The sequence below is a fragment of the Megalopta genalis genome, chromosome 9, assembly GCF_051020955.1.
Source record: "Megalopta genalis isolate 19385.01 chromosome 9, iyMegGena1_principal, whole genome shotgun sequence".
NCBI classification, from domain to species: Eukaryota; Metazoa; Arthropoda; class Insecta; order Hymenoptera; family Halictidae; genus Megalopta; species Megalopta genalis.
In genome coordinates, this window is record NC_135021.1 from 18,162,070 (window position 1) to 18,189,363 (window position 27,294).

The following is a 27,294-nucleotide window of genomic DNA, read 5'->3' on the forward strand; positions in this document are numbered from 1 at the left end:
GTATCGACATTTCTATGATTTGTAACAGCTCCGGCATAAACGTACTTTAATCGAACACTTTTACATTAACGGATTGAACGCTTTAAAACAAATAGATCTATTTCTCTGAAAAACAAAAGCTGTCTCGAAGAACGTAGAAAACGAAGTTCTTTCTTCCAGAGAAATCCGTACTTCAGATTTGTTAGCGTTGATAATGTGTATTATTAAGTTTCTTAAGTGATTCTTTATTATTAATTCCTTATTATTATTAATTCTTTATTATTAATTTATTAATTCCCTTTGAGATGTAGCAGTATAGCTACAGAAGTATAGCACTCTTTTGTGAAGCAGAGATTTTTAATATAGGATAGTTAAACAATAATAATGACAAGTTTTAAGAGCGAGGGAAGGATGATGACGTATTCACACTTTTGGTAGATAGTGTAGTTCTCGAAATTTCAAGGTCAACTTGCTGTTTCTAAATGAAAAAGTATATTTTGCGCATTGTAAATCGAAAGAATATTAAATAAGTAGAAAACTATAGAAAAGTTAATGGTTAACAAGATTTTAGCCAGTGTAGAACTTCTTTGACGATGCCACGCAACTAACGTCCTGCAATCGACTAATCTTAAAATCTCGTTAACCATTTTGTTTAGCATGTACATGGGCTTATATTGTTCTACTTAAAATTCAATATATTCATTCGATCTATGTATAACAAGCAAAATATGCTTTTCCACTAAAAAGAGACAATTGATCTTGAAATTTCGAATACTATATTATTTAAAAAAAAATGGTAAATACATCGTCATCTTACCCCTTGAAACTTTACAACTTTTGTATTTAATATTTTTGAATTAGATGCATAATGTGTAAAAGTTATACCAGGTGTGCAAGTTATATGACACCCTGTATAGCTATAACAGTGCATTAGAATAAAAAGTGAAACGCAAAAATACAGAAGAATAATTTTTTGTTCTTTATTTCTCAGTTTAATATTACACATTTATTTTAATAAACGTGTACAAGTTCATCTGGAAATTACATTTGCTTTCTACTCAAATATTTTAAACAAATTTTCTGCTTCACAGACAATTTATAATTTCTTTCCTGACATTGAAAGGATCGGTCGAAACAACACCACAACCACGCGCAGAAATTAAATGATATTTCAGAACTCATCATTTACAAGAGTAGTATTCTTAGTTCTAACAGGTTTCAGATTTTTTCTTTGAAAATTGTTGACATTCTGAAGACTGTTTCCTAGAAAATAATCAGAGTTCTGAACTCAAATACATATCACATTAAAATGGCGAAAAATCTTAAACATTTCAATCTTGTTATTACCATAAAGCAACAAAATCAGTCGCTTTTAGACCTTGACAGGCTTGCTTACTATACGACCCCACATATTGCGTCTTTGCTCGTCCGATCCATCGGATCGTAACTTGCCAAGATCCCTATTAGACGCCTTATTCAACTAAAACGGTTTTTCTGTGATTCCTTAGGCGAACGACATACCCACTCTAATTCAATTCGGCAACGTGACCTTCGACAACGACAAGGTCTTGAAGGGCGTCGTGTCGGACAACGTCTGCGTGAGCAATCCGTGCAACCACAACGGTACCTGTCACGTCACGTGGAACGACTTCTGGTGTCAATGCCCGCGAGGATACACCGGCAAGACCTGCCAGGAGATGGAGTTTTGTCAACTGCAGGACTGCCCGGCCGGGTCGAAGTGCGTCAACCTCGACGACGGCTACGAGTGCATCGCCAACGCCACTTTCGACGGCATAACGACCTCCTTCACTTACGTGTACAATCAAGTGGAGGAGAAGAACGTGACCGATTCGACGATCGATACGATCCAAATTACGTACCGGTCGAACACCGGCGGCACTCTGATGCACGTCGCGCCGCGCGTCGGCGATCAGCATTTCACGGTATCCGTTTACAAGGACAAGATCACCGTGTCTTGGCGGCTCGATATGCAAAATCAGGGGACGCTGAGCTTCGGCAAGGCCGAAGCTGACGGAAATTGGACGTCCATAGTACTGAGATTGAATAACAATTCGATGGAGTGCGGCTACGCGAATTCTAACGAGGAGAGCGCGTCGCACGTCAGCCCGAATTTCAATTTCGCTCTGTGGTACGATTTACTGGTGACCGGGACGGTGACCCTGGGCGGATTGGGTTCCAGTTTGTCCGCGCGACACAGTTATGTGACCATCGGCTCCGGTAAACAAATGTTGGAAAACAGGAGCGGCATACAAGATAATTCGATAGACTTCAACGAACGCTCGTTAACCACCGTTTCGCCGCCCCATAATGTAATGTCTGGTAAGGCTGCGATTCAATTCAACTTTCGCTTGCTTTGTTATCGGTTAGAGACTCCGATGATCCTTATACTTAGACAAGGTGATCCACTGAAGCTGTTACAAAGCAATATATATATATATATATATATATATATATATATATATATATTTTTATTGATTCGAATGAATTGTGCAACCTTTCCTATAATAAAACTCTTTCCGTTTTGCAGGAGAGGCCTTCAAAGGATGTTTGGGCGAAGTACGAATAGGCAGCATGCTGCTACATTATTTTACATACGCAGAAGTTTATCAGAACGCGAACTTTACACCCTTGGAATATTTAATACTAAAAGAAAATAATTCGACGCATCATGAAAGCATCGGTTGCCAACTTTGCTTCGACGAAGATTGCAAAAACTCTGGATACTGCCTTGATAAAGCGAACAGTTACGTTTGCGAGTGTCCTGCGGGTTACACGGAAGACGATTGTTCCTTCAATATTGACGAATGTATCAACAATAAATGCGAGAATGGAGCCAAGTGTATAGACGGCATCGCTAATTACACATGCGTGTGCAACAGTGGATGGCAGGGATGGCTGTTAGTATAAACCAAATCTTTCATTCAACTTCGCTTGACATAAATTTCTTCTTTATTAAGACAAATTAGACATACTTATAATATTACCACTTATCACAACATTTGTAACGATGAAAATATACACTGTCGTGTGATTCAACTGAAAAGAAAGAATTTCTACGAAGAAAAAAAAAGTATATTCGGATATTGCATGATATCGAAATGAAAAATCTTAATCTTTAAAAAAATAATAATAATATACATAATATTAATATATATTATATATATAATATATATTAATAATAATAAAATATATAATTATATATATAATATAATATATAAATAATAAATAAAATAATAAAATATCTTTAAAAAGATCTTACATCTGTAATTGTAATTAAATCACTTATTTCTCTCGATAAAATCGCACGAAAGTGTCATTCGTTTCGTCGAAATCATGATCAATCGCGCGATAAAACCAAAGATATCATGCCGACTTATCAATCTTATCTTTATGTTATAGATGCGACAGTGATATAAACGAGTGCGTAACTCTCAGTCCCTGCCAGCACGATGGAGTCTGCATAAATCTTCCTGGTTATTTCCGCTGCGAGTGTCCGGACCAGTTCACCGGCGAATTGTGCCAGAATTTCCGTTTGATCACCTGCGAGAACGAACCTTGCAAGAACGGCGTCTGCACAGACGTTGTCAATCCAAAGACCGGTGATAATTTTACTTGCACGTGTCAGCCTGGTTACGAAGGCTCAATTTGTAATGTTCCTTACTGCATCGGACGAAAGTGTCAGAACGGTGGCAGATGCGAGTTCACATATCAGGTACGTGTACCTACACTCGCATCGGTATTTATTATACTATTCAGCATGTTGCAGGTTGATTTGTAACTTTTTATAATATTAACTAATACTAACTAATTTTATAATATCAAGACTGCGGATATTTATGCAAATTTTTGCATTTTTGTAGTTATTTTATGGAAGCTAGAATGACGGCGAAATCTATACCGCGAGCTAGATAGTTCCGTCTGATAATAATACAGTAGTGATGCGATTAGTTTTTGCTAATAATATATATATATATAACATAATAATAATAATAATACATTATATAATATATAATATATATATATATATATATATATTTAAGCAGACATTCCCATCTGCAACGCGATATATTTTTATGATATTATGAACATTTAAACAGTATTTAAAAATAGCAAGATACTTTCAAGCTGCATTTTTAAGTTCCTTCGATCTCATAGTTTAAGTTACGAATTACACATTATCTTTTAACTTTAACATAATTAAATATAATTAACTTTTATATAATTAACAGACACCTCGTTGCACGTGTCCATCTGGTTACTCCGGACATTACTGCGAAATTAATATCGATGACTGCGCGCCCGATGCCGAGGGAAATGTTCCATGCAAAAATGATGGGAAATGTTATGACGGCGTGAACAACTTCACCTGCGACTGCAGCGATACTGGCTACATAGGACCTGACTGTTCCTACGACATAGACGAATGTCAAGATCCGCATACGAATTGTGGCCACGGACAATGTGATAATTTACCAGGGACTTATCAGTGCATTTGTGAAACTGGTTATTGCGGATACAATTGTGGAATGATGGATCCCTGCAAAGAGGTATGTCCTTTAACTACATTATTTATTCTCGCGTACAGACAATTTCGTTTTATCATTTTTTATTCTTTCTTTTTTGCACAAGGACTTTCGTTTATAATTCAGCAATAGTTCCTAAAACATATCGACACGACTCATAGTACAAAGATTCAAAGAGAAAGTTCCTTTCTTTTAGTCCTAACTTCTAATTATTAGAAGCTACTTACATCTAATTTAAGCAGTCCAAGATTAACACATTTTGGGAACAGAATGAAGACAAGAATAGAACTAAAATCTTTACACTTTTGAAACTCTATGAATAGAACATTAAAGAATGGTCCAAATTAGATTGAACTGAATTTAAGCGAAATTATACTAATGCGTAACTAACGTTTCCATAGACATCATTGGCGAAATTATGATATTTTTGTTTACAATCTCCAACTTCCATTTTCATTAGATCAAAATCTACCAATTTTGCCTGTAAATAACATTTAAATTGTTTCTTGCAGTATTTTTACTTTAGTATCAAAATTCTTTACTTATTAAGCAATAAAGTCAAGTAATAAAAAATATTATTTGTGAAGCAATCAAAATTGTACATAAAATTTCGAAAGCAATGTTGTCGTATGTATAGTTTTCCTTATAACATTGTTATATCAGAAAATAATATAATATACTATCGTCTTTATTATAATTTACTTTGTTCATACAATATCTTTTTTACCAACAGGGTTACTGTCAGAATGGAGGTACATGCAAGTGTGGAGACAATGGGGGATACAAGTGTCAATGTACTCCAGAATATATTGGACAAAATTGTACAGAGGTACGTTCCCTCATTTAGCAGAACAAGACTTTATTTATTTTGCTATTTTTACCTTCGTTATTTTTTTAAAACTCGAAATTTTTCTTTAAATATTTGTCATAAAATTATTTAAGAGTGCATTTAAATATTTCATACACATTGTGTATGTCACCCTATAAGGTGACCTTGGTCTTTTTAAAGGGACTATATAATTTTTTTATGATTTCAAAGGGAATTAATTGATCTATAACACTTTGGTCATCGAAGGTCGTTCAAGGTCATTTAATGCTGTCTAAAACTTTGTTAAACTTAACGCGAACTCACACTAAAAAAGGTAAACTTTAAATAGCGTTAAATGACCTCGAACGACCTTCAAGGACCAAAGTAGTTAGATCAATGAATTGACCTCGAAATGCACTGTCTGCTTACATAACAAAAATATACAATTTCGTTAAAAAGTTAGTGACATTACAAACAATTTCCTTACATAGAATACCACTGGTACTAAGAGACGAATACGATCCAAAGTATAGTTTTTTTCAAGATTATTTTTTTCCGATGTTCGAGGTCATTGATATTAATATGCACATAAGTGCATTTTTTTTATTGCATCTTATATTATCTTATATTATATTATATCCTAATTCGATACAAAAACGGTTAATATTCTCTTGTGTCTATCGATGCATTTCGCAACTGATATATTGTTTCTTTTTGTCCTCTTGAATATAGACGGAAAACTTTTTGGGGAGCCAAGCGCTCGATATAGCTGTGATCGTCGGTCCTATTATTGGATGTCTCTTTCTAATAGCGGCAGGTTCTTTAGTCGCATTATTTATGATGGCCAGGAAGAAACGAGCGACCCGAGGAACTTACAGTCCGAGTGCTCAAGAATTCAGCAATCCGCGTGTAGAAATGGATAACGTGATGAAGCCACCGCCGGAAGAGAGATTAATTTAAAATTGTTCGTGTATGTGACGAAGGAGCATGGCATGATTGTTCCGCGTCCATAAATCCTAGTCGTTTGATAATATGCAACGTGTTTGCGGTATACACCGATCAGAGGGAAGAACCTCAACGAATCGTCCTGATAAGAGAGCCACTTGGAAAGGGCAAGTCGAAAAGAAAATATGGTTTCATCGCGTTTTCTAGTCCACGCTCCATATTAGGGTGTTGTCAAGATGACCTAGGAAATTAAGGAAACAATACCAGATACGAGAATCAATTTCGAATAGTGGCACTAAAGATGAATCACGTTAGAACTATCCTAAAGAGCTACATCCGTTTGAACTCTCAGGGAAACACATTTTTTCCGCTCTCTTGCATAGCATCATGGCTCCAGACATTTTTTTATTTGTCTCTATTATTAATAATACAACAGAAACAGTTTTTTCTTTTTTTACTCAGCATTGAACGTTGAAATATTGATAAAGATCACCATTTTACATGTTGTTACGTTGCCTGTCTTAGAGGTGATTTTTCAAATTAGACAGCTAAAACATTCATTGCCATTTTAAAAACACAGTTTATAAATTCAACATAATCATTTGTATATAAATACCTGATCAGCTTTTTAAAACAACAATCCATGGAATACATGATAAGTAACTTTTTATTTTCAAACGAATGTGCTCCATCAATTAAAACTTCGGTATCAGAAGGGAATCAAAATTGTGAATCTATGTTAATACCGATAAGTTATATGAAAGTTTTTGAAAAACTATTCCGCGTTTCAATCGTATGTCTGACTCAAAGGAACTATTATTATGAAACTAAGCAAAGTGTACTTAAAAAGCTCCGTTAAGTGTCCTTATTATGCAAGCAATACTTGGAAGAAACAATTAAAGCAACGATACCCGTCCATTTTAGTGCCTAACTGACCCTACTTAAAGAGATTTTATTTATAAGCAGTGAATATTGTGCGTCGAAGAATATGTATTTCAGAAACGCGTTGGACTCTCGAGTGTGTGTATTGAGATCTCTCAAGCATAATGGTATTATTCTCATACTGTTCGCTAGACTTCGGACAACTGACACAGATGTCGTTATGAAATATCGTAGCGTAGACGTATGACAACTTAACGGCAAAGTGACCGGAACTTTGTAAAAATATGGTAAAGTGTAAGGGGTGTCTGTTTCGACTCGCAAAGTACTTATCGTCGGTGCGTTTTAACGTTTTTGTAGTGTTATTGCGCTTGTTAATTTTGTACATAAAGTAGACTATAAGTTAAAGAAATTAACACGATTCTACCGATAACATTTTATATGGATACACTGCGAATCTTTATATACTTATGATATGCGCAAAATAAAATACAGGGAAACTTATACAATGATTAAAATTAATTTCCACTTTGGTTTTATCCTAACGAATCTTTTTTTTATTAGTAAAAATCAGTCTATTTTCTAACTTTAGTGCTTATAAAATAACTTTTGAAGATTAGAATTTGCATAAAGATTCGCAGTGCATATATAAGTATAGTATTTAATAACAAATATTATTTGGTATGTAAATTATTTACTACCACGACCAAAGTAATAACGAGAAGTGTTCTCGCCTGTTAATATAATTGATATAGCCGTTTACAAATGAAATATCTCTTTGTCTTTTTTTTTTTTAATAGAATTATAGCATGTCTTGTTACTATAATTATTATTTTGTTTTCAAATACGAGAACCTTAACGTGTTATTTGTCTGATTTATTCAATCTAAATTAACGTAAATTCATGATATGAAGCCACGAAAACAAAATTTTTTATCAAAAAACATGTCCCGATACTATCATAATCGTATGAAGCACACTTATGTTGTGCATGTTAACATGTAATAAATATAATGTATTTAAAATGTTGATGTTTTACCTGATTGAGAAAACGCTGTATAGTGTAATGTGATATCAATAAAAAAAAGTGCAAAATTTATTATATAAATAGATAAAACCGATCATATTACACTATTAAGCTGTAATCTTTGTTCATTGAATGCTACAAAGTAATATCATCAAGGTTTTCTTCAAGACTGAATTTTTGGGTACTAAGAAGAATTTAAAGATACGTGTGCATGCGATTTTCACATAACTACTTATTTTGTGACATAATGTGACAACATGCGATATACATATATGGAAAAGTAATTCTTATAATTTGAACAATTGAATGTACAAAAACAATAAAAATTAAAATATCTAAATGTTTGATTTGTCTCTTATAATACACACATATATATATATATACATATAACAAGATTATACACATCCATTTCATAGAAAAGTTTTACATCAAATATAGATCTCTGAAATAATATCACTTACAAATCATAACATGTAATCATAATTTGACTAGAGTAATAAATAGTAAGAATGACGTCTATACATATATAGAAGTGCTTTTAAAAGAGTAGTTTTAACCGCTCCATTTCATATTATACAATTATTTTCAACTTATACTCTTTCCATTTATTTTAGATAATTTATCACGTGATATCTTATCAAAGAATAAAAGCCCAGCCGCACGCTCAACACTTTCTGGAGGAACCTGTAGTAAATATATTATTATTATTATTAGTTAAGCAAATATACACCTTAAATGAACAAATAAACATTACGAAAACGAAACAAAGAACACTATTATTTCGAAGATTGATACTAAACATTTCTCGGCAAAATTAAATTTCTAATATATTTGCTTTTATCTTTTCTTATATTTTATTATTCCGTTACATAAAAGATCCTAACTTTTACGATATAAAATAATGTTAATATAGCGAATAGCGAATTTGAACAACATATACAGTCTTTATTGATAAAGAACTTAAGAAAAAATATAAAATGCTGGAGAAACTACTTCAAGTTGGTGAAGCTACCTCTTCTCCGATTTTCATGGACGTTGAATATTATAAAACTCGCTTAGTTTCCGCCATATCTAGGAAAAACTGTTGTTACTATTACGTATAAGCCGTGTCCGCAGGCTCACGCATACACGCTACCGCAACACATACGTATAAACGAAGGAATTGACCAGTTTTTCCTTAATATCTCGGAAACTAAGCAAGTGCATGTCATATATGTATAGGAAAAAGTTGTTCAAAATGTTGAGTTTTATAACATATGCAATGCCTATCAAAATTGAAGAGGAAATAGTTCTATGGTTTGACCTAAAATGTTTATATCTTTTGCAGTTTCAGAGCATAGTATATATTATTATTAATAACGTACCAGAAAATTGGTTATAGGCGCATTGTCATCTATGGGAGTGTTTGGCATTACAAATGCTTCCAATTCTAATTTTAAATCGTCTGTTTCCCCAACAATTACTTTATAGAAATGAGTTGGTACTGCTACATGATTTGCTCCGATAACTTCATAACGTACATATTTCTTACCATCAGCTTCTTTCCTACATTAACATATACATAAATGTTACTTATAGAACCATCTAACAAAGTATCTATATATTCAACAAAAAAATATACTTACTTTGGCAAGTATAAAGGCCCTGTACATACATACACATTCTTATAAACTTTAGTTAAACTCCTCACATATTTTTCTAATCTATTCCATGAATCTCTATTAAAACCTCGGCCTACTTGTGGAGCCATATTTGAGAGATAGAAAGTTTGATCTATATGATTTTGATTAATTTTGTGATTTCCTGCTGCTGCTAAATGTCCACGATCGTATCCGCTTCTTTTATAGTCGGCATTGTCTGATCTAATTTTTAATATTTTTTGAAACATCGATTTAATAATATTAGTTTGTAACAAATAAAAATATACTTACCTAAAGAAGGGATGTATACTGGGATCAGATTTAAATTCACATTTTCCGCGCGATATTTCACTATTGGGTTGTAATCTTTCTTTAGTTAAATGTTCGAACACCCAATGAGCTACTCTATTTCGCCTATCATAAGAAAGTACAAAATCTTCGAACGATCTAACATTGTCTAATCCAGGGAAACCATACTTCATAATCTATAAAAATTGTTAAGTTTTTCAAAACTGTTACATATAATTTTGTCAAGAAATAAGATTTTAAGTAACAATATTAGGTAACAATTATTAGGTAACAATTAGGTAATAAAACATACAAAAATATACACTAACTTATATTGAAAGTTTTAATAAAGTTACATAATAACTATAAATAGTTATCAATATCCGTACAACTTTGAGGTTACATGTGAAATTTAAATGTGTAATTCTGACTTACTTCAGACACTCTTGTAGCTGTTGTTGTTGATAATTTTGGACCCATTTCTGTTACACCTTCTTTAGGAACAAACGCAGTAGCTGCAGAAACTGTTCCAAATAAAGGTAAACCAGGCATTCCTTTAATGTTTATATCGGTGAAAATACCCGCTTGACATTCTTCTCCATCATTCAAATGTTTCTTTGGCTCGGAATATTTTCCAATATACCAACCACTAAATCCTACACTAGTCAGAGTACTCACATTTAAGATTACTTTTGTTAAAACCTTCATTTTTTATTCATCAACTTAAGTTAACAAAAGACTACAATAATTGTTACTTCGTCCACATTGTGCTTATCTTAGACCATATATCTCTAGTGTATATAGTAATACCTCAGGTTTTGCACGACTTTTCTGTCTCCCTTAAATTTTGTAACCGTTCCCACCATTTTACTTCGCAACCAATCCGTAGTGAATCCTGCTTCAGCATTGAATCGTCAGCCAATCAGAGCAAAGCAATTTCTACTACTATTCTCGCTAACGGAGCGCGTTGCTCGCTACATGCGATGTTGCTGCGGTTCGATCCTGGGTTAGAGTGAGACAGGTTGTACTGAATTTGAAACTGTCTCTTTCTACGAAGTGGTTTCATACTCAGCAGTAGTAAATGCTGCCTCCGAATGCAACATGCTCTAAGTTATTTCTTATCACAATGAAATAAAGAAAACGTTGTGAAATTTGAACACGAACTTTATAAATGGAAATAATCTTATTATATAGGAAAATAGATAATACAATAATTATTTAGCAATGCTATAATGACATTTTTATCTTTCATAATGAAAATTTCAGGTACCTTTTAGAAACATTACTATATGTTTAAATAAAATCAACAGTTTCAATTGGATGAAACTTAATATAACAAATTTGTAGGGACATTCGTTTAATTCACAAATAGATACAAAATTTTTATTCGCTACTACAGTCATCCGAATCTTCGGCTAGAACTATGTCATATCCGGGCAATGTTCTTGGATCAAATGTTTTCTGAAAGCATTTTTGAAATATTAAACGAGCTTTTTTAGCTGGCGGAGGTGGTGAATTTGGTATTGTTTCTAAGATGTCAGATTTATCTTGATTTCTGTTCTCTTGTCCACCTGTTTCATCATTAGTGGATTTTCTTTTTGTTATTGTGGAAAATACAGAATTCACTATATCTTTTCCACTTGTACTTGCTTTAGAATGTATAGTTGTACTGTAACTGGTTGCTGGAATATTATGTAATATTTTTCGATTATTCTGTTCTATCGTTTTAGTGTGAGATTGTTCTTGATTATTTTGTTCTATTAGTAAATAACTTGTATTATTATAGCTTTGATTATTTTTCGTATTCCTATCAGAAACATTTAATTGCGATTTATCTCTTTCTTTACAACTATGTTCGTTCGTTTGTTTCTTCTTTTCTATTAAGTGTGCATGAGTATCTTTAACAGAAGCATTTGCTAAAGTTTTATTATTCGTGGTTGTTTTATTTTCAACTTTACTAGTAGATTTACTGGGCCTCCTAGGAGCTCGTCTATTTCCTGCTCTTCTTTTAGTAGACTTTTCCTGTCTGCCAATTACCGTTGTTTCACTCTGACTATCTATACCAGAGCTTAATGTAGAAAGCACTAAGTTTCCATCGAAGGATGCATTTTTTATTCCAAATATAACTGGTCTAGAAACGATTAATATTTATGTACTTATACGTAATTAAATACATATGTCTATTTAAATAATTGTTTCTTACTTTCCAGCTTGTTCAAAATATATGCTAATTGGAATCAGTACAGTTTCTGCAAAATTCAAGATAGCTTTGAATTCTTTCATACAAAATGTAATTGATGTATCTGTATTAATATCATATCGATCAAATTCTCCCCTTCCAAGCGCAAGCTGTGTACGTGTTGTATTTGATAAACCTGAAAAGAATTAAATATTAATGGCACACAAAACTAAAATATGTATTTGCATAATAATATAAATTACCTGAAGCATCATCTACATAATTCCTTAATAAAAGTTTTTGGGTCGAAACTTCCAATGTGATTTCAATTAAGTTTTGTTGAAAATTTAGCATCGCATCTCCTAATACACGTGCTTGAGATGAAAATTGGTTTGTCGCAGAATCTTTATCATATGCAGTCTACAAAATACAAATAACGAACACAAATAATAAAAACATAAAAATTAATAATCATGTAAAAGGAGAATACCTGCAATATTTCACAATCCAATATAGGTAACAAATGAGTTTTTATAATACTATTTTTGTACTTTAAAATAAATAGAATTTCAGATGCTTCTGGTTCCAGTCTAATGTGACATGTTTCGACTTGTTTTTCTATTAAATTTGGAGTTTTAAACACCATCATTGCGCTCTATAAAATAAAAAAAATTGAATCACCTATAAAATTAAATGGAAATTTTGTAATTTAATACTACCCTCATTGAAATTTTACATTTCAATGCATCATTTTCTTGCAAATCGCCATACACATAGTAGGAGAAATAAGTTTCGTAGAATGTAAAATCTGCATATGCAGAATTGGCCAAGTTAACAGTACGAAATGATATGGCATTGATTTGTGGTTCTATATACATTTCATCTCCAATTTTTGCCAGTGCATGTATAGCTTTTGCTAAAACTATTACACATTTCGTGTAAACACATCTCTTATTAATAAATATATTTTTCTTGACAAAATGTAATTGTAATATAACCTCAGTATTGTAAAGTAAATTTACCTTTTACATTCGCACCTGGTACAATACATTTCATGTTGAAATTTTATTATTAACTTATCTCTTTTATATTTTGCATCAAGTATTATTTAATTTAAGAAGTATTTGGAGAAGATAGTCAAAAGAATTCATAATACTTTGTTTGTACGATGGAAAACATGTGTTGAATACTTTATTTACAGTTACCTTTAACATTGAAATACTAAGTCATTTATTCATAAACATAGGGTTAGTAACACTTTATTGAAATAAGAAACATCAATGAATATAGGACACAACAAAATCGTAGACGTTTTAAATTAATATACATTATGAACGGGAACACAGAATTCATATTTTAGCGCACTGTTAGTAAAGATGGCGCAATTAGTCACTAACCGTGATTTATCCTGTGATCGCAAATGATTACTGACGATCACGGTCGTGAATGAACGATTGTGATCGCAATATTTTTGTTTTGACTGAATTTACATTGACTGTAATTACATTTATAATTTATATTTGATCTTAAATCTCCATATTTTTAACTTCAGTGCTTTCTTCAAATAACTATTTTTTGGAGTGTTTTTTTTATATTCTTCTAAATAACCTTGACATAACCTAAAGTGGACTTGGCGGGTGCTTTTCATCAAAATCGGACAGTTGCCTTGTAGTATCATGTGTAAATCGAATGTTCATAAAATAATGTCTATTCTGTACCTCATTTGTGATACTACATGTGTAAATATATTCCCTGTGTTTAATTGTGCCATGATTTTTCGCATGACTTAAGTTTTCTGACAGAAAATCTGTAAATTCTATTCACCGAGCACTTCCTGATACTACACGAACAGAGCAGGAAGCAAAGTCTAAAGGGAAACATCTCAAATATCTTTCAACATGTTATAGTTGATTTCAATTTCGACCGTAGATCGAAAATCAAAATTATATGTTGCGTTATCTTCAAATAAATATTATCAAATATTTCAAAATTTTATGAAAAAGTATTTATTTCAATACAGTGTTTTAAATGTTACATACGTACAAGGATTCGATCTGGACAAGAATCGTTTCCGTTATTGTGAAACTGTTCGATGTTGGATCCTTGTAACAAATGATAAAACATCATGGTTAATAATAATTCAAGGGCCTATATAAACTATGAGTCATTTAATAGAATTCTCTAATGTACCTGTTCTGTTTATTTTTTAGTTTTAGTAGACGATATCTTAGTTGCTATGCCACGAGGATTTTGACCGCTTTTTTTACTGTTATTATGTGCTCTCCTGCCTCTAGCTGTTATTCCTCTACCTCCACCTTTTTGGGGAAGAATTTTATCTGATTTTTCCGCTTCATCTGAACTATTATCGCGACTGTCATCTTTTATCGGTTTATCAGCAAATAATGTTTGTATCTATAAAGTAGTATATGATTATCCAACTGTGTAAGAACTAATAATATATTCTATTAAAATGTGTTTGTTTGTAAGTATATACTTCTATGTCTTCTTCTTCTGCTTTCTCCTTTCTTTTCTCAAGATAACTTTTAATTCCTTCCTTTATACTTTCTTCAGATTCAGTAACTTCACTAGCTTCCAAATGTGACACAATATTTTTTATTTGATGGCTATATGTACAGAATCAATAGTAACAATATAATCGAGCTTATAATGGCCAAACAATTTCTTAAAATATTTCACTGTAAATGCTTTACCTTACTAAGTTTTTGAAAGCATCAGTATCACCTTTGTTAATAAATTGAGCTAATGCTTTATTTAGACCATCCACTGTTACTACTGTTAATAAATCTTTATTTTCTTCCAAATTAAAATATTTTTTTAGTTCTCCTTCTGCGGTTTTGTTCCATTCGTGATTCTCCTAATTGAAAAATCAAACAAATTTTATCATCGAGCCCTTATAAAATATTTCAATTTTTGTTTACCTCGGTGTAGTCAAAAATGTCAGCCATATTCTGACAATCGTCACTAATATTGTCGAATTTAGATGGCGATGATCTTTTACCCGTGCTTCTATCTTTACGGAAGACAACCATTTCAAAAGGATTAGCAACTTCCTCACAATATTTTTGTGCCAACCTAAAATACGCACATTATTTACTTCCGTTTGTTACTTGTATTCGCTAATATACTAATGGAATCTTACCTAATTGTATCAAATGTTTCCTCATCTTTAGTATGAAATATTCTCAATAGAATTAATGGTACTACTGGTTGCTTTGGATGGCCAGACAGTTGCTCTGATGCTTTAGGTATTATCTCATTTTCTATGTAATTGTCGACGTAATTAAACACAGATTCCGAAAGTGACACATCGTGATCATTTTGTATCTTCTCGTCAGCAAGGATCAAATTGTCAAACACAAAAGGTCTGACAGTTTTTAGTTTTAATCTTTTCATTTTAAACTTCTTACCATTTATGCTCAACAGACCAATGTGTTTAGCCTTTGCCTCACCTTCGCACAAGGAAGTTGCAATAGAGCTACCTGTAAGAGCATTTCTTAAGCAATAGTTTTATAGTTTCCATGTATCATAATTAATAAATAAATCTAAAAATATACCTGGTTGACAAATGAAGTATTCTCTTTCAGAGAAAAATTCTGGTGTAATACGACATTCATGTTCATGTCCCCATATGATGAAATCAAGGAAATCGGGAAGTTTTGTTTCAGAAATATGTCCATGTTCAAGATGTGATGCACGATTTTGGTGTAAAATGAACAGATTAAAACAATCTAACATATCTGAACTTAACAAATCCACCTTCGAGTGAAAATCACTTGTATTAAAAAAAAGAAAGGGTCGCCAAATATACATACATGTCTCACAAGTTCACCTTAAAATCCTTCAGCATCCGTAATAACTTTTTGTCATTTATGTGGCCTAAGCCATAAACTGCGACACAGGTATTACCCTTTTTGAATGCCAATGGAGTAATGCCGATGTGAGTGAGATCTGTGTATTTGCCAAAATAATTTATAAGGCCAGAGGCAGATAACAGGTCCATTGATCCAACTACCCCAAAGCCTATAATTTTAATTACAGTTACTAATATCCGAGACAATATTGAGGGAATACTGTACTTAAATCAATAATATTATATTTCTTACTTGGTTCATCGTGATTTCCATGAATGGAAAATATTGGCATGCTAACATTAAAATTTGGATCCTCATAATTTACAGTTTTACGAGCACAGTGTTGGAATACTACTTCTGGCTCAGACAAAAATTGAATATCAAGTTCTCTAGTGAGAAGACAATAATTAATATTTATAGTACTTCAAATTCCATCTTGTATAAAGATATTTTACCAACCTGGAACCTAAACAGTATCTTTTTAACAAATCTATACATTTTAACATGATGGATTGTGATGGTTTCGCATCATGAAATAAATTTCCACCAAGAAGTACAAAGTCAACTTCATGTTCTACGCCGTATTGAAGTATTTCTTCGAAAGTATTAAAGCTGTCATCTGATTCTTGTTCTTGTATAAATTAATTATTTTTAGTATACCTGAGTACATTTCATGACAACCGGGCCTAAAGAAACTAGCAATTTGTTTTACAATTCCTTGATTGAAAATCTTACAAGGAGAGTACAAGGCCACTGATGGGCACAATCGATAGTTGTTTAAGTATTTACAATTAAAGATTCAGTGGAGAATCTTCATTTAACTGCTTGTTAAATGCTCCAGTAACTTACCATAACTTTGGCTTATTACCTACATGCCAGTGTTCAATGGTAAATCAGTGTTCTGATCCCAGTAATAAAAAGATACTTCTTTCTTAATTTTGTATAAATTTCTCACCCAAAAAAGGACATTATAGATTTTAAATAAATTGTAAATAAAATATCTTCAATTACTATAGAACTTATTAACTAATACAAAAAATACTGATTTTATCAGTATTGCAACCTAGGCTGTCTTTTTGTTTCCCAATCGCGCTAATTAAGCTTCCAAAAAAAAAAGAAAAAGATACATATTCTTTTTATATGGCCGAGATCATAACTCGGGGTTTACAGCATATGAACATTGGCACGTGGTCACCACGAAATTTTTATAAACAAGAAGAATATATGAATATAAATATATAAAATATAATAAATATAAAAAATATAAACTAAATCGATAACCCAAATGTCTTGCACTTCCCTTGTTAATTATAATTGTAGACTATTAATTATAATTATAATTGTAAGACTATTTAAATTAATTTAGAAATGAAAGATAATTTCTGGAAAAGTATTCGAAGACAAACCTCCTTTCTTATTGAAATTATAACCGAGATGAATATCGGTTGCAACTAAAATTTTGAGTGTATCTTTCGGATTAAGTTCTTCACTACGCCATGATTCGGACATTTTACATTTGATTATGTAAAATACCTACGAAAATACAAATTACAGTAATCTAAACCTCAAGCAGAACTTTCAGATTATTCAAACAGTTCCAAATGGTTTCAAACGATTGACTGTTACGACTTTTTTTCCAGAAAGGTAAGAGGGGGAGAACTATCCGTCACGAATGGGATTGAATAATCTCATTCGTGAGACCTCCGTCACTTGAAACCGATTCCAAGCAAAATCCCCGACACCACTGGACACACTCGATCCCGCCAAAATTTGTGTACATAGCAAGGATTCCATTGGCAATCCATTGAAATCGCCCAATCCCATTCGCGAAGTATCCGTCATTTGAAACAGATTCCGAGCAGAATCCCTGACACCTGGAACGCCTGACTTCAAGCTTGCAAAACTTTTCGGCCGTAGCGCATATTATTAATTAAGACAAGATTCACTGCGCATTGGATGAATGATAGGGATGCTTGCGAATGCTGAGAGAGGTAGAAAAATTGTGCGAAACTCGAGGTATTATTGTATTACACTCAGAGCGTTGCTCTAAGCTGTGTAATGGCGCTGGGGAATCTGGATCGCTGCCATCTTAATAATCTCCACCATTACGATTGCGCGCTTTATTCGAATAAGAAATAATATGAGAACCAGTATAGTAGTCACAGCGATAAAGATATACCTAGCCAGCGAAATATATTATTATTAATATATTAATTATTATATTATTATTATATTAATGTTAAGATTAGTCAGTCATTATTCGAGTAAGGAATACAATTGGAAAGAAATTTCAGCCGTGAACAGTAAAGAAGCGGAAATACTTCAAATGGAACCAGGACTTCCTAACTTCCAGGACCAGGACTTCACGTATCTAATTAGTATATGCATAGTTATGTATAATATCAATGCAGCTTTTTAATAATATATAAATATAAATAATCATTGCGTCGCTTGTGACGCTCTCTCTCTCTCTCTCTGGTAAATAGATTACTTTAATATCTTAGAAATACACTATACAGTTATTATTTATATGTATAACAATGTATTTTTCTTACATAGTCACAGCGATAATGCAATAAAATGAATTACAAAATAAATATTAAATAAATAAATGTAATAAAAATTATATCGTGTTTTATTTTATTTTAATCAGAAATATTTGTCCAAACTATATCTTGGTTGGTTTTATTTTAATCAGAAAACTATCAGCAATATGTTAAAAAAAACACTTTTAAAATGTGAAAATTAAACAAAGTTATGTCATTGTATTGTAAATTGTCTTCCAGGAGCAGTCAAAGGAGCCATGTATTCACTAATTCCGTTGATTATGCTTTCATCGAAGGCACAGTTGTGTTAGTAGTTTGTAGCTTGTGATACTTGTTGTTCCGCTGAATTGATCTTCTGCGAACACTATCTTCATAACAATTCCTTCTAAATGTTCTACTGCACTGAACAAAGGAGAGTAAAATAGGAAAATGACGAGCTCATCATCTGGAACAAAAACTTGTTGAATCTGACGTTAAGGGTTGGTCTTAATAGCATACATGGGTACTCAACGTTCATAGTACAAGCAGAGAGAGGCTGAGCATACGTCATCATGTAAGTTGAGACTATTAGAATAAAATTATTTCATAGATGGCTTTGCGTTTCCGAGGAAAACGAGCTTCAAAGTTCATAATAGTGAGAATAGAACATTATCACTTAAGACTTCCAATTACACTGATTATTAACTTATTATTCCACATTTTCAACACCCAAAAAGTACGATAATAATGTGTTTTGATTCTTTTACCATGCCAACAAATTGCAATTTTTGAAAGTAATTGTTTAGCTATTGTCTAGTGAACTAATCACTCTAACATCCCCAAAGAGTTCAGACCGCTTGGCCCAATTATAATAATGTTATCCTCTTTTAAAAAGTGTTCGAATACTTTCTACACACTCACTCACATTATATATACAATATATAATATATAATATAATAATACAATATATAATATTGTTTAATATTATATATTTATATAGATATAGTATATATTATACATGCAATATTATAAATACATATATTCCACAATTATTTTAACAGCCGAAAATGAGAGGTAGCTGAGGTCATTTGAAGTAACTTTTTCCTTTGTGAAAATGCAATCTGCGATTTTGTTTGTAACGAAAAACAGTGACCAATGCGAGGCGAGCGCGCGAATTACAAGGTTATGTCGATCGATCGAGTGCAACGTGCTTCGAGCGTGGAGCGTGACAGAAGGAGGGGAGCTCCGAGCTGCGTTCGAATCAATGAACAAGTCACGGAGCGTGAATTCGAAAAAACACGTTTCTCTTATTCTTCGACATATTTTTGTTCTCTTTCTGGCTGTATCATGAATACTGTGACACCCTGTATGCACGTTACATGTTCGTTATATGCGATCGATTACCATCGTGAATCCTTCGTAACAGGGAGTGAATAACCCGGCAAGATTAAATTCTACCGCCGTCTGAGATTTTATCAGCGCGATTAACACCATCTTTTGCATCTTTGGCGGTATCCGATACCACAATGAATTGTATCTAATTCGTTCAACATTGTCGACGCATTATTTTCTTATTACATGTATCTTACCATACTGACAGTGGCTTATCGTTCATAATATTGGCTTATTATCGGTCATTTATTTATTATTTCGTATTAAACTCATTAAATGCAAAACACATATACTGTGAATGAAATTGACTCGATTTTATGTCCATTGTTTTTCTTGTGCGATATGTATTTAGTAGAAGAATGCGAACTTACGTTTCTTGGTACAATTTGATACTGTTGTCTAGCAGTATTTGCCCGCTGTAATTATTCCCGCATATAAACGCCAAATATGCTAATACGAAGTACGAGGTGATCAATATTTCATCGTATTCTCCCTCCTCAGTGATATATATGTAGAGCTACGACAATTGTACAGTAGTTTTGATAAGGATGTAATAATAAGAATAATACACACTAAGAATTTATATTCTTTTGTGTTTACATTCTTTTTTTTATATTCTTTTACATTTATTGTGTTTACACACAATAATGTACAATAATTACAATAAGAATGTAAACACAATAATGTACAATAATTGCAATAAGAATGTAATAATGTAATAATAATTACAATAAGAATGTAATAATAATAATGTCAATTCGCATAATCAATTTTTGTAATACTTACACGATATATGTGTACACCGAACGCGACAACAACAACTATCATTATCATTAAAGAGGTTAGCATCACATCGTCCGTATACTTTTTCGAGTGTCTTCGTTCGCATATTATTATTGACCCGATGTATCGTCGATCGAATGATGCGAAATGAATAAAACACGTACAAAAAGATATATAGTGCAACGTGCATCAGTTATACTTGGATATTTGAATATTATCTGAGTAAAGGTACTAACTGAATAGCTCGAAGATGTATTTCCACAACGGGTCGTAGGTCTATGACATTTATTGTATCTGAATTTGCCACTTTGTTTACTGCGGTTCGCATTCGGTAACTGGAAAGCGGAAAAATATATTGGCGCTGTTGAAATAACGAAATAACTATACAAGCATCAAATTGCGTGTAAATGCTAGGCCAAAGCTGGTCAACAGCTTACCCGTGTACGAACAGCGATTTACAGTAATGTCTCCCTAACTGACGCTCAGTCGTACTCTCTAATTGACGCCCAGATTGACCACAAAAATGGACAATTTGGGAAGTGGACATAAGATTATTCGAGCTTTGCGGTTTATTTTTATAGTTATAAATTGTCCACAATTATAAAAACGAGCCGCAAGGCTCGAATAATCGTATCTCCTCTTCCCAAGTGATCCATTTTAGTGGACAATCTGAGCGTCAGTAAGGGAGACATTACTGTACTGATGGTTATGTCAACGTTAACGCATTGTCATGGTTATAACGAGTTGTTCATATGCGCCATTGACATTCTAAATTAATGAAGAATCTTTTTAACACAAGTTCTCAGTTTATAAGACTCAGAGGATTGTCAGTTCAAAAAACGGAGGTTACTTTTACAATGTCGTTGTCATAAAATAAAACATTTTCTCCTCTACTTTAAGCTGGTATATTTATAATTTCACAAATAACGCGTTTCCATGAATACTGCTTGTTCTTGATCTACCATTTGTATTTTATCTTTCAAAGGCATGACGCTGCCATTAGCATTGACGTATGCATAGGACGTTAGAAAATGATATGCCACGACCGTTGTAGCGAGATTCTACACTTTTGAATCGACGGTGATTTCATGGATTCCGCGACAAAAAGATAGCATATTCTAAAACAGACAGTACATATATACTTATATAATAGGGTTTAAGTGGCAGGGCTGATTGTGTCACTGTGGAAAAATCGACGAAATGGATTTAAACGTACGTAGCAATTTCCAACAGCCCACTAAAATAGGTGGCGCAAACGCTAATGGTTCCTTCCGTACACGATACCGTTAGCAAACCATACGATACCGCCACTATGATGCTCCAGCAAGAGAGATCACTTTGCGAGCTTCTGTCAGTGTAAAAGAATCCCAAGAGACGTAGAAGGCGAAGCTGAATATCCGTTTCGAAAAACGTCGGCAGTCCCAGACTTATAAATAGACACACTGTTCCCGCGCATGTCATAACTAAAATCCAGAATGTTGCTATATCAACAATGATTTCTTATATAAATATTTTCTAACAACAGAACGATGCTAAACAAAATCAAAATAAATGCAACAGGTATTCGACGTATGTAGAGCGAGTCGGCAGGCGCTCTGCCCTTGCGGCCAATGCCGCGTCGCGCTGGCCGTCTGACGCAGCGGCAGTGGTCGCGAGGGCGGGGCGTCAGTCGTACGCGATCTCTCATTGGTCAGCGTTTTTCGATAATAACTCGTTAACGATGCCTCGGAGAACATTTTTGTAAAGAAGAAAGTTCCTTCGAATGATCTCAGGAACCCCACATTTCCCGGAAATAATATAATTTTGGGACACCCTGTATATATATATATTATAAATTCTTCGACAGTCTTTACCGAAATATGCCTGTATTATGTGTTTCGCTGTTACTAAATCTTTCATCAACAGCTCCAGTTCGATAGAATTTTTCAGTGCAACGTAATCTTCCTCCATACTATCGAATACGTATCTTATCTGAAACACCGCGTGCAACAAAAAATAATACAATTATTGAGATCATGCTCAATATTACAGATACAACATAGTTTGAGTAACGTTCATTCAATTCGAGTAATGTTAATGTTAATGTCAATGTTAATTCAATAGAATGGAAATAAGAGCGACGTGTTCCACTAACTCACCGACGGGAATGTTATGATAGTGGTGAAGTATCGTGATATATACAGGAATAACGTACATCCGAACGATATCTGTGTAATTATTTCGTTCAGCGTAATTTTTGTGTTCCCTATCGTCGACAGCTGAAAAATATTCCATCGATTTTTAAAAATATTCTCGCTGACAGTCCGTTTCCTTGAACAAAAACAAATATAAAAAACATGTGAAAAAGTTACTTCAAATAACCTCGCGAACCCCTCAGTTCCCAGAAATACACTAATTTTAGGACACCCTGTACATATATATTGCTAGCATCATTTTCGATAATTAAACTTTGATCTGTATCATTCTATGGAATGTTATCTCGTGTGGTTGATTTTCTAACGATTTTTTAACGCACAGAAAGAGTAATGTTCACGACATTTCCACCGTTAATAAATTATATTGTTTTTATCCAGCGTGGCTTTTTTTAAATGATCACGTTTCGGATTCACTTGATCGTACAACGTTAAATATTTCTCACTTTTCGAGCACGATTAGGGGAATGACACTTTACGGAAGCATTTCACTGAGATTCAGATCTTTTGTCACCTGGTTTGCTACACAGCCGCATAGTATCAGCATAATGGCGAGTCTGTATATCTTTATTACGACAGAATTGTTGTAGGGCCAGAGCCCGGTGAAGCACAACAGAGAATAGTAGATTTTAAGGTTCCCTCGAAACACTTCCATCTCACTCGATTCCGTCGAACGTCTGTCCGAACAATCTGCGGCATCGTCCAACTACGTTTTGTCACGTTATTTTATTTACCCTGTCTTACCATTATCTCAATCATCCCTCGGCTCGCTTGTCCTTTGAAATTGATTGTAATTCGCTCGAATTGCGTAGTACCGTCTCTCGATCGATCGTTTCGATTTGCGGGCCGAAGGAGACGTTCAGAAACATGCGAAACAGTCAATTCTGGAAATGACGCGATTGCTATGAATCTTCTAGAATTTCTTTCTTTCGGTTCGCTGTCTGTTTGGAAAGCGAAGGATACAAGAAGTTTTTTTGCCTTCTTGCCGTTATCGATAGTAATTCGCTCGGATTATAGTGTTCCGACACGAATCGATCAATTTGATTATCTTCACAATTTTCTTTCTTTGCTATGCTCTCGCGGACAAAAAAGATACGCGAAGTTTTCTTTGCGGTTTCTCACGTAACTGTGATCACGTCGTGCGATCTTGTGTTTTCGTAAAAATGAACGGTATTTCTTTCTGTATAAATAATAACCAAGTGAATAGGATGGATCGAATAAGAAATAATATTTTTGTTTTATATAGAGTGACTCGTTTCTGATTGCTCGGAAATTCTCTGTGCTATTGCAATATGGGGCTCTGTGATTTATTGCCGGCAGGCAACTCGTGATACAATGATATAACTTTTTTAATTTTAACATTTTGAAACTTTGAAGTTTTTTTTAATGTATTGCTGATATTTTTCTGATTAAAATGAGACCAAACATGATACAGTTTGAACAAATATTTCTGATTAATTAATTTTATTTATTTAATATTTATTGTGTAATTCATTTTATTCTTCAACTCGAAGAATCACGACTCTTATGTACTTATTGCGGGCAAAATTTTGGTTCAACCTTACACACGATCTAAAAAGGTATACAAGATTTTTGTAATAATTAATATAAATATTCTAAACAAAACGTTCTCGGTTCCAATTCCGACCCGACGACATTTAGGGACAAATGAATGTAATTAACTCGTCTATTTCGTTTGTCGGAGACCTTAAGAAAGAGGTTTTGTATCAAAATATTAATTTCTAGTTTAAATAAGAATATCCATCGCTTAAAATATCGTGTCATTTAAAATAATTTTAGCTTCAGTAAGATATCGTATTATCTATATTAGCCTTGATTAACCCTTCCCACAATAATAATTGTGATATATTTTTGTGTATTATTATCAATAAACAAAGTTTAATAAAATCTCCTTCGAGTTCCTAGAAATAATAGGATAAATGTTGTTGTTCACGTAATTCTGTTCACCTGCACGTCGTTCAAACAAAAATTCATACAAAAAGCTACGCGATACCAGATGACGCATCGTACGAATTGCATATGCAATTTTGCATATGCAAACTGCACATTTCAGCTTATGTTATTTACAAACCGCATTGCCCGATAAATTTAGCATACACGTTTTCGTGTTTAATAATGTTTCTAACGAGAGAAAAAATTCAAATTATATTCAAAGACGATAGAGGCAGAAATTTTTATATAAACAAAAAATGTTTATCGTTTTAATAATGTCATCTTATTAATATTTATAATAATATAATATATTATATTAATATTTATCATCAATATAATATGATATATTATATAATATGTTAGTATATTAATATTTATCGTTATATATTATATTGATCATTAATATAATTATAATTAATATTTATAGAATATTTATCATTAATAGAATATTTACCATATACAAACGTAATTCTAACTTTGTCAGGGATAGATAAAAAATGTTCAAAATCTGTCATTAAAATCGTGAACGAAGCTTCTCCTTTCTATTCCAACTAGGAATAGAGAAAAGATTCGGAAGAAGAAGATGAAGGGAGAGAGGAGAAAGTAAACGAAGGAAAAGAAAGGGAAGAAGTGGGGCGGTTGAGGTAAGAAAGGGAGTAAAAAAGACGCTGTGAAATAATCTAGAGAAACAGCTGGAAGGAAAAAGAAGTACTAGGAAAAAGAAGGGAAAGGGAAGAAGGGGGGCCAGATTAAAAATGTAATAAAAAAAAGGTACTGCGAAGAGAATACGAAAAACGTTGGATAATTACGGAAGTATTTCTGGGGAGTTATCAAGGTTGGACTTTCAATTAATTACGTAATCGTACACCGATGACGCTTCTGTACTTGATAGAGCGCAGATGGAGGCGAAGATTACGCCGTAGACATAATACCTTTATTTACACTAATAAATTGCGCTTATATTTCATTAAATTGCCTCGATTGATCGTCGCCACGACATAGTTATTAGTTAACCTTGAATTCTCCGACAAAGAAACGAACGTAAGAAGAACGCACGTTTCAGATTCATTTAAAATCTCAATTCCTCGGCGACAATGTTATTTAATATTCTATTGGTGGCGTAGAAGCGACGATGAGTAATCGGTGCGTTAAAAAGTTGATAAAAACCAGCGGCTATTAGTACCACGCCTAACTTTATCGATAATTCATGCATGTAGAATCAATAAATATCGAGTACACTTTGAACAGCAAACATAAGTCACGTATCAATCTAAATATTATACGTACGTGTATATAGAAATGTACATGCAAAAGCAAAAATTCAAATAAAGAAAATTTACTGTACACTCAAGTTATTTTTTCTAGTATCTGATCAACGATTCCCAAAATATTTAGTAATCGTGATTTGATAGAAAAACGAGCAAATGAAATTAAACACTGTGTGAAAAACACTTGAAGAATTTCAAGACTTTGTTGTATCAACTTTGGCTCGTTAAAATCATTAAAAAAAAAGAGATAAAGGTTTATCTACTTCCCGCATCTTGCAATCAAAGAGGCAAAAAGCTTCTATGTCATGCATAACAATCCGCAAGCCATTTGTTTACTAATAAGCATTTTTCAATGCTTATTAGTATATATATATATTTAGTATAATAATATATTTATTATAATATAATAAAATATTTAGTATATATATATATATATATATATATATATAATCAGGCAATTTAGCTAAAAGCGAAGGAGAGAGAGAGAGATAGTTCAACATTTACTATATTCGAACGTAATCTTTTCAAAGTAATCGTCCACATTTTACACAACAACAATCTAAATCGCCGAACATTTCAGTCGTACCAGCTCGACCTGTGAATTACATAAAAAAGGATTCGCATCGTTAAGCAGTTAAAATATATTGTTCCTCTGTGTCACGTAATCGCAGCGCACCGCCAGAGAAATACAAAGAAAACTACAGAAAAATGTATAACATCGCCGAGCATTGTCTACGGATGTAATGATCGCCACGTGATCCCCGTAAATTCCGAAAACTATTAGAACCGCTAGGAAATTGCCGCGTCCATACATGGAAGATGACAAGGTAAAAAATCAGATCCTACGAGAGAATAAATTGGCTCGTGTTACACGGAATCCGGACGTCAGGAGCGCGGCTTCCAAGGAATCAATCGTCGCTCCCTGTACGCTCCATTCCGGCCGGTTCGGTTCACGAAGCATTTGTTCGCGATCGAATTAATAATCTCGCGCATTAAATTCGCCGTCGAGACGAATTTCATA

The 27,294-nt window shown here is 33.1% G+C and overlaps 5 protein-coding genes and 1 long non-coding RNA gene across 13 annotated transcripts in view; 1 reads left to right on the top strand and 5 right to left on the bottom strand.

Moving 5' to 3' along the window:
• crb (cell polarity complex component crumbs) overlaps positions 1-8,521 on the top strand; it is a 69,539-nt gene extending 61,018 nt beyond the window's left edge. For all 3 annotated transcript variants that reach the window (XM_076524664.1, XM_076524665.1, XM_076524666.1), the window contains 6 exons: positions 1,488-2,319; positions 2,528-2,897; positions 3,400-3,712; positions 4,230-4,547; positions 5,257-5,352; positions 6,064-8,521. In XM_076524664.1, coding sequence (XP_076380779.1) covers positions 1,488-2,319; positions 2,528-2,897; positions 3,400-3,712; positions 4,230-4,547; positions 5,257-5,352; positions 6,064-6,291 — 2,157 coding nt within the window. In that variant the 3' untranslated portion in view covers positions 6,292-8,521. The remainder of the gene's footprint in view (positions 1-1,487; positions 2,320-2,527; positions 2,898-3,399; positions 3,713-4,229; positions 4,548-5,256; positions 5,353-6,063) is intronic.
• Positions 936-1,494, bottom strand: LOC117224832 (uncharacterized). Its single transcript, XR_004491339.2, has 2 exons — positions 1,327-1,494; positions 936-1,242 (listed from the first exon to the last, which is right to left on the bottom strand). It is a non-coding gene; the product is annotated as an uncharacterized LOC117224832 (long non-coding RNA).
• Positions 8,508-11,003, bottom strand: EndoG (endonuclease G, mitochondrial). The gene is made up of 5 exons (XM_033477993.2): positions 10,545-11,003; positions 10,113-10,306; positions 9,807-10,043; positions 9,546-9,726; positions 8,508-8,865 (listed from the first exon to the last, which is right to left on the bottom strand). The coding sequence occupies exons 1-5, from the start codon at positions 10,815-10,817 to the stop codon at positions 8,767-8,769; spliced, it is 984 nt and encodes a 327-aa protein (XP_033333884.2). The 5' UTR covers positions 10,818-11,003; the 3' UTR covers positions 8,508-8,766.
• Positions 11,004-11,449: 446 nt separating this feature from the next.
• Rad9 (cell cycle checkpoint control protein Rad9) lies at positions 11,450-14,145 on the bottom strand. The gene is made up of 6 exons (XM_076524681.1): positions 13,311-14,145; positions 13,008-13,210; positions 12,779-12,943; positions 12,552-12,708; positions 12,313-12,484; positions 11,450-12,240 (listed from the first exon to the last, which is right to left on the bottom strand). The coding sequence occupies exons 1-6, from the start codon at positions 13,342-13,344 to the stop codon at positions 11,493-11,495; spliced, it is 1,479 nt and encodes a 492-aa protein (XP_076380796.1). The 5' UTR covers positions 13,345-14,145; the 3' UTR covers positions 11,450-11,492.
• A 133-nt stretch (positions 14,146-14,278) lies between these two features.
• On the bottom strand, positions 14,279-18,209 carry LOC117224828 (double-strand break repair protein MRE11). Of its 3 annotated transcripts, none has more exons than XM_033477987.2 (12): positions 18,192-18,209; positions 17,567-17,693; positions 16,620-16,791; positions 16,413-16,549; positions 16,139-16,329; positions 15,864-16,065; positions 15,449-15,788; positions 15,228-15,381; positions 15,000-15,163; positions 14,783-14,912; positions 14,479-14,700; positions 14,279-14,390 (listed from the first exon to the last, which is right to left on the bottom strand). In XM_033477987.2, exons 2-11 carry the CDS (start codon positions 17,667-17,669, stop codon positions 14,488-14,490), a joined length of 1,806 nt encoding a protein of 601 aa, XP_033333878.2. In that variant the 5' UTR covers positions 17,670-17,693; positions 18,192-18,209; the 3' UTR covers positions 14,279-14,390; positions 14,479-14,487. The 3 variants fall into 3 exon arrangements, with proteins under 3 accessions (XP_033333878.2, XP_033333877.2, XP_033333880.2); XM_033477986.2 differs by lacking the exon at positions 18,192-18,209 and adding an exon at positions 18,107-18,125; XM_033477989.2 differs by lacking the exons at positions 17,567-17,693; positions 18,192-18,209 and adding an exon at positions 17,698-18,185.
• Positions 18,210-18,550: 341 nt separating this feature from the next.
• On the bottom strand, positions 18,551-27,161 carry LOC117224821 (uncharacterized). Of its 4 annotated transcripts, none has more exons than XM_076524682.1 (9): positions 23,797-27,161; positions 22,999-23,118; positions 22,714-22,831; positions 22,077-22,323; positions 21,097-21,195; positions 20,864-20,954; positions 20,449-20,594; positions 20,090-20,222; positions 18,551-19,151 (listed from the first exon to the last, which is right to left on the bottom strand). In XM_076524682.1, the coding sequence occupies exons 1-9, from the start codon at positions 23,809-23,811 to the stop codon at positions 19,101-19,103; spliced, it is 1,020 nt and encodes a 339-aa protein (XP_076380797.1). In that variant the 5' UTR covers positions 23,812-27,161; the 3' UTR covers positions 18,551-19,100. The 4 variants fall into 4 exon arrangements, 3 of the variants coding, with proteins under 3 accessions (XP_076380797.1, XP_033333863.2, XP_076380798.1); XM_033477972.2 differs by lacking the exon at positions 23,797-27,161 and adding an exon at positions 23,567-23,790; XR_013034149.1 differs by lacking the exon at positions 23,797-27,161 and adding an exon at positions 23,567-23,790 and having other exon boundaries at positions 19,138-19,151; positions 20,090-20,369.
• Positions 27,162-27,294: the final 133 nt, after the last annotated feature.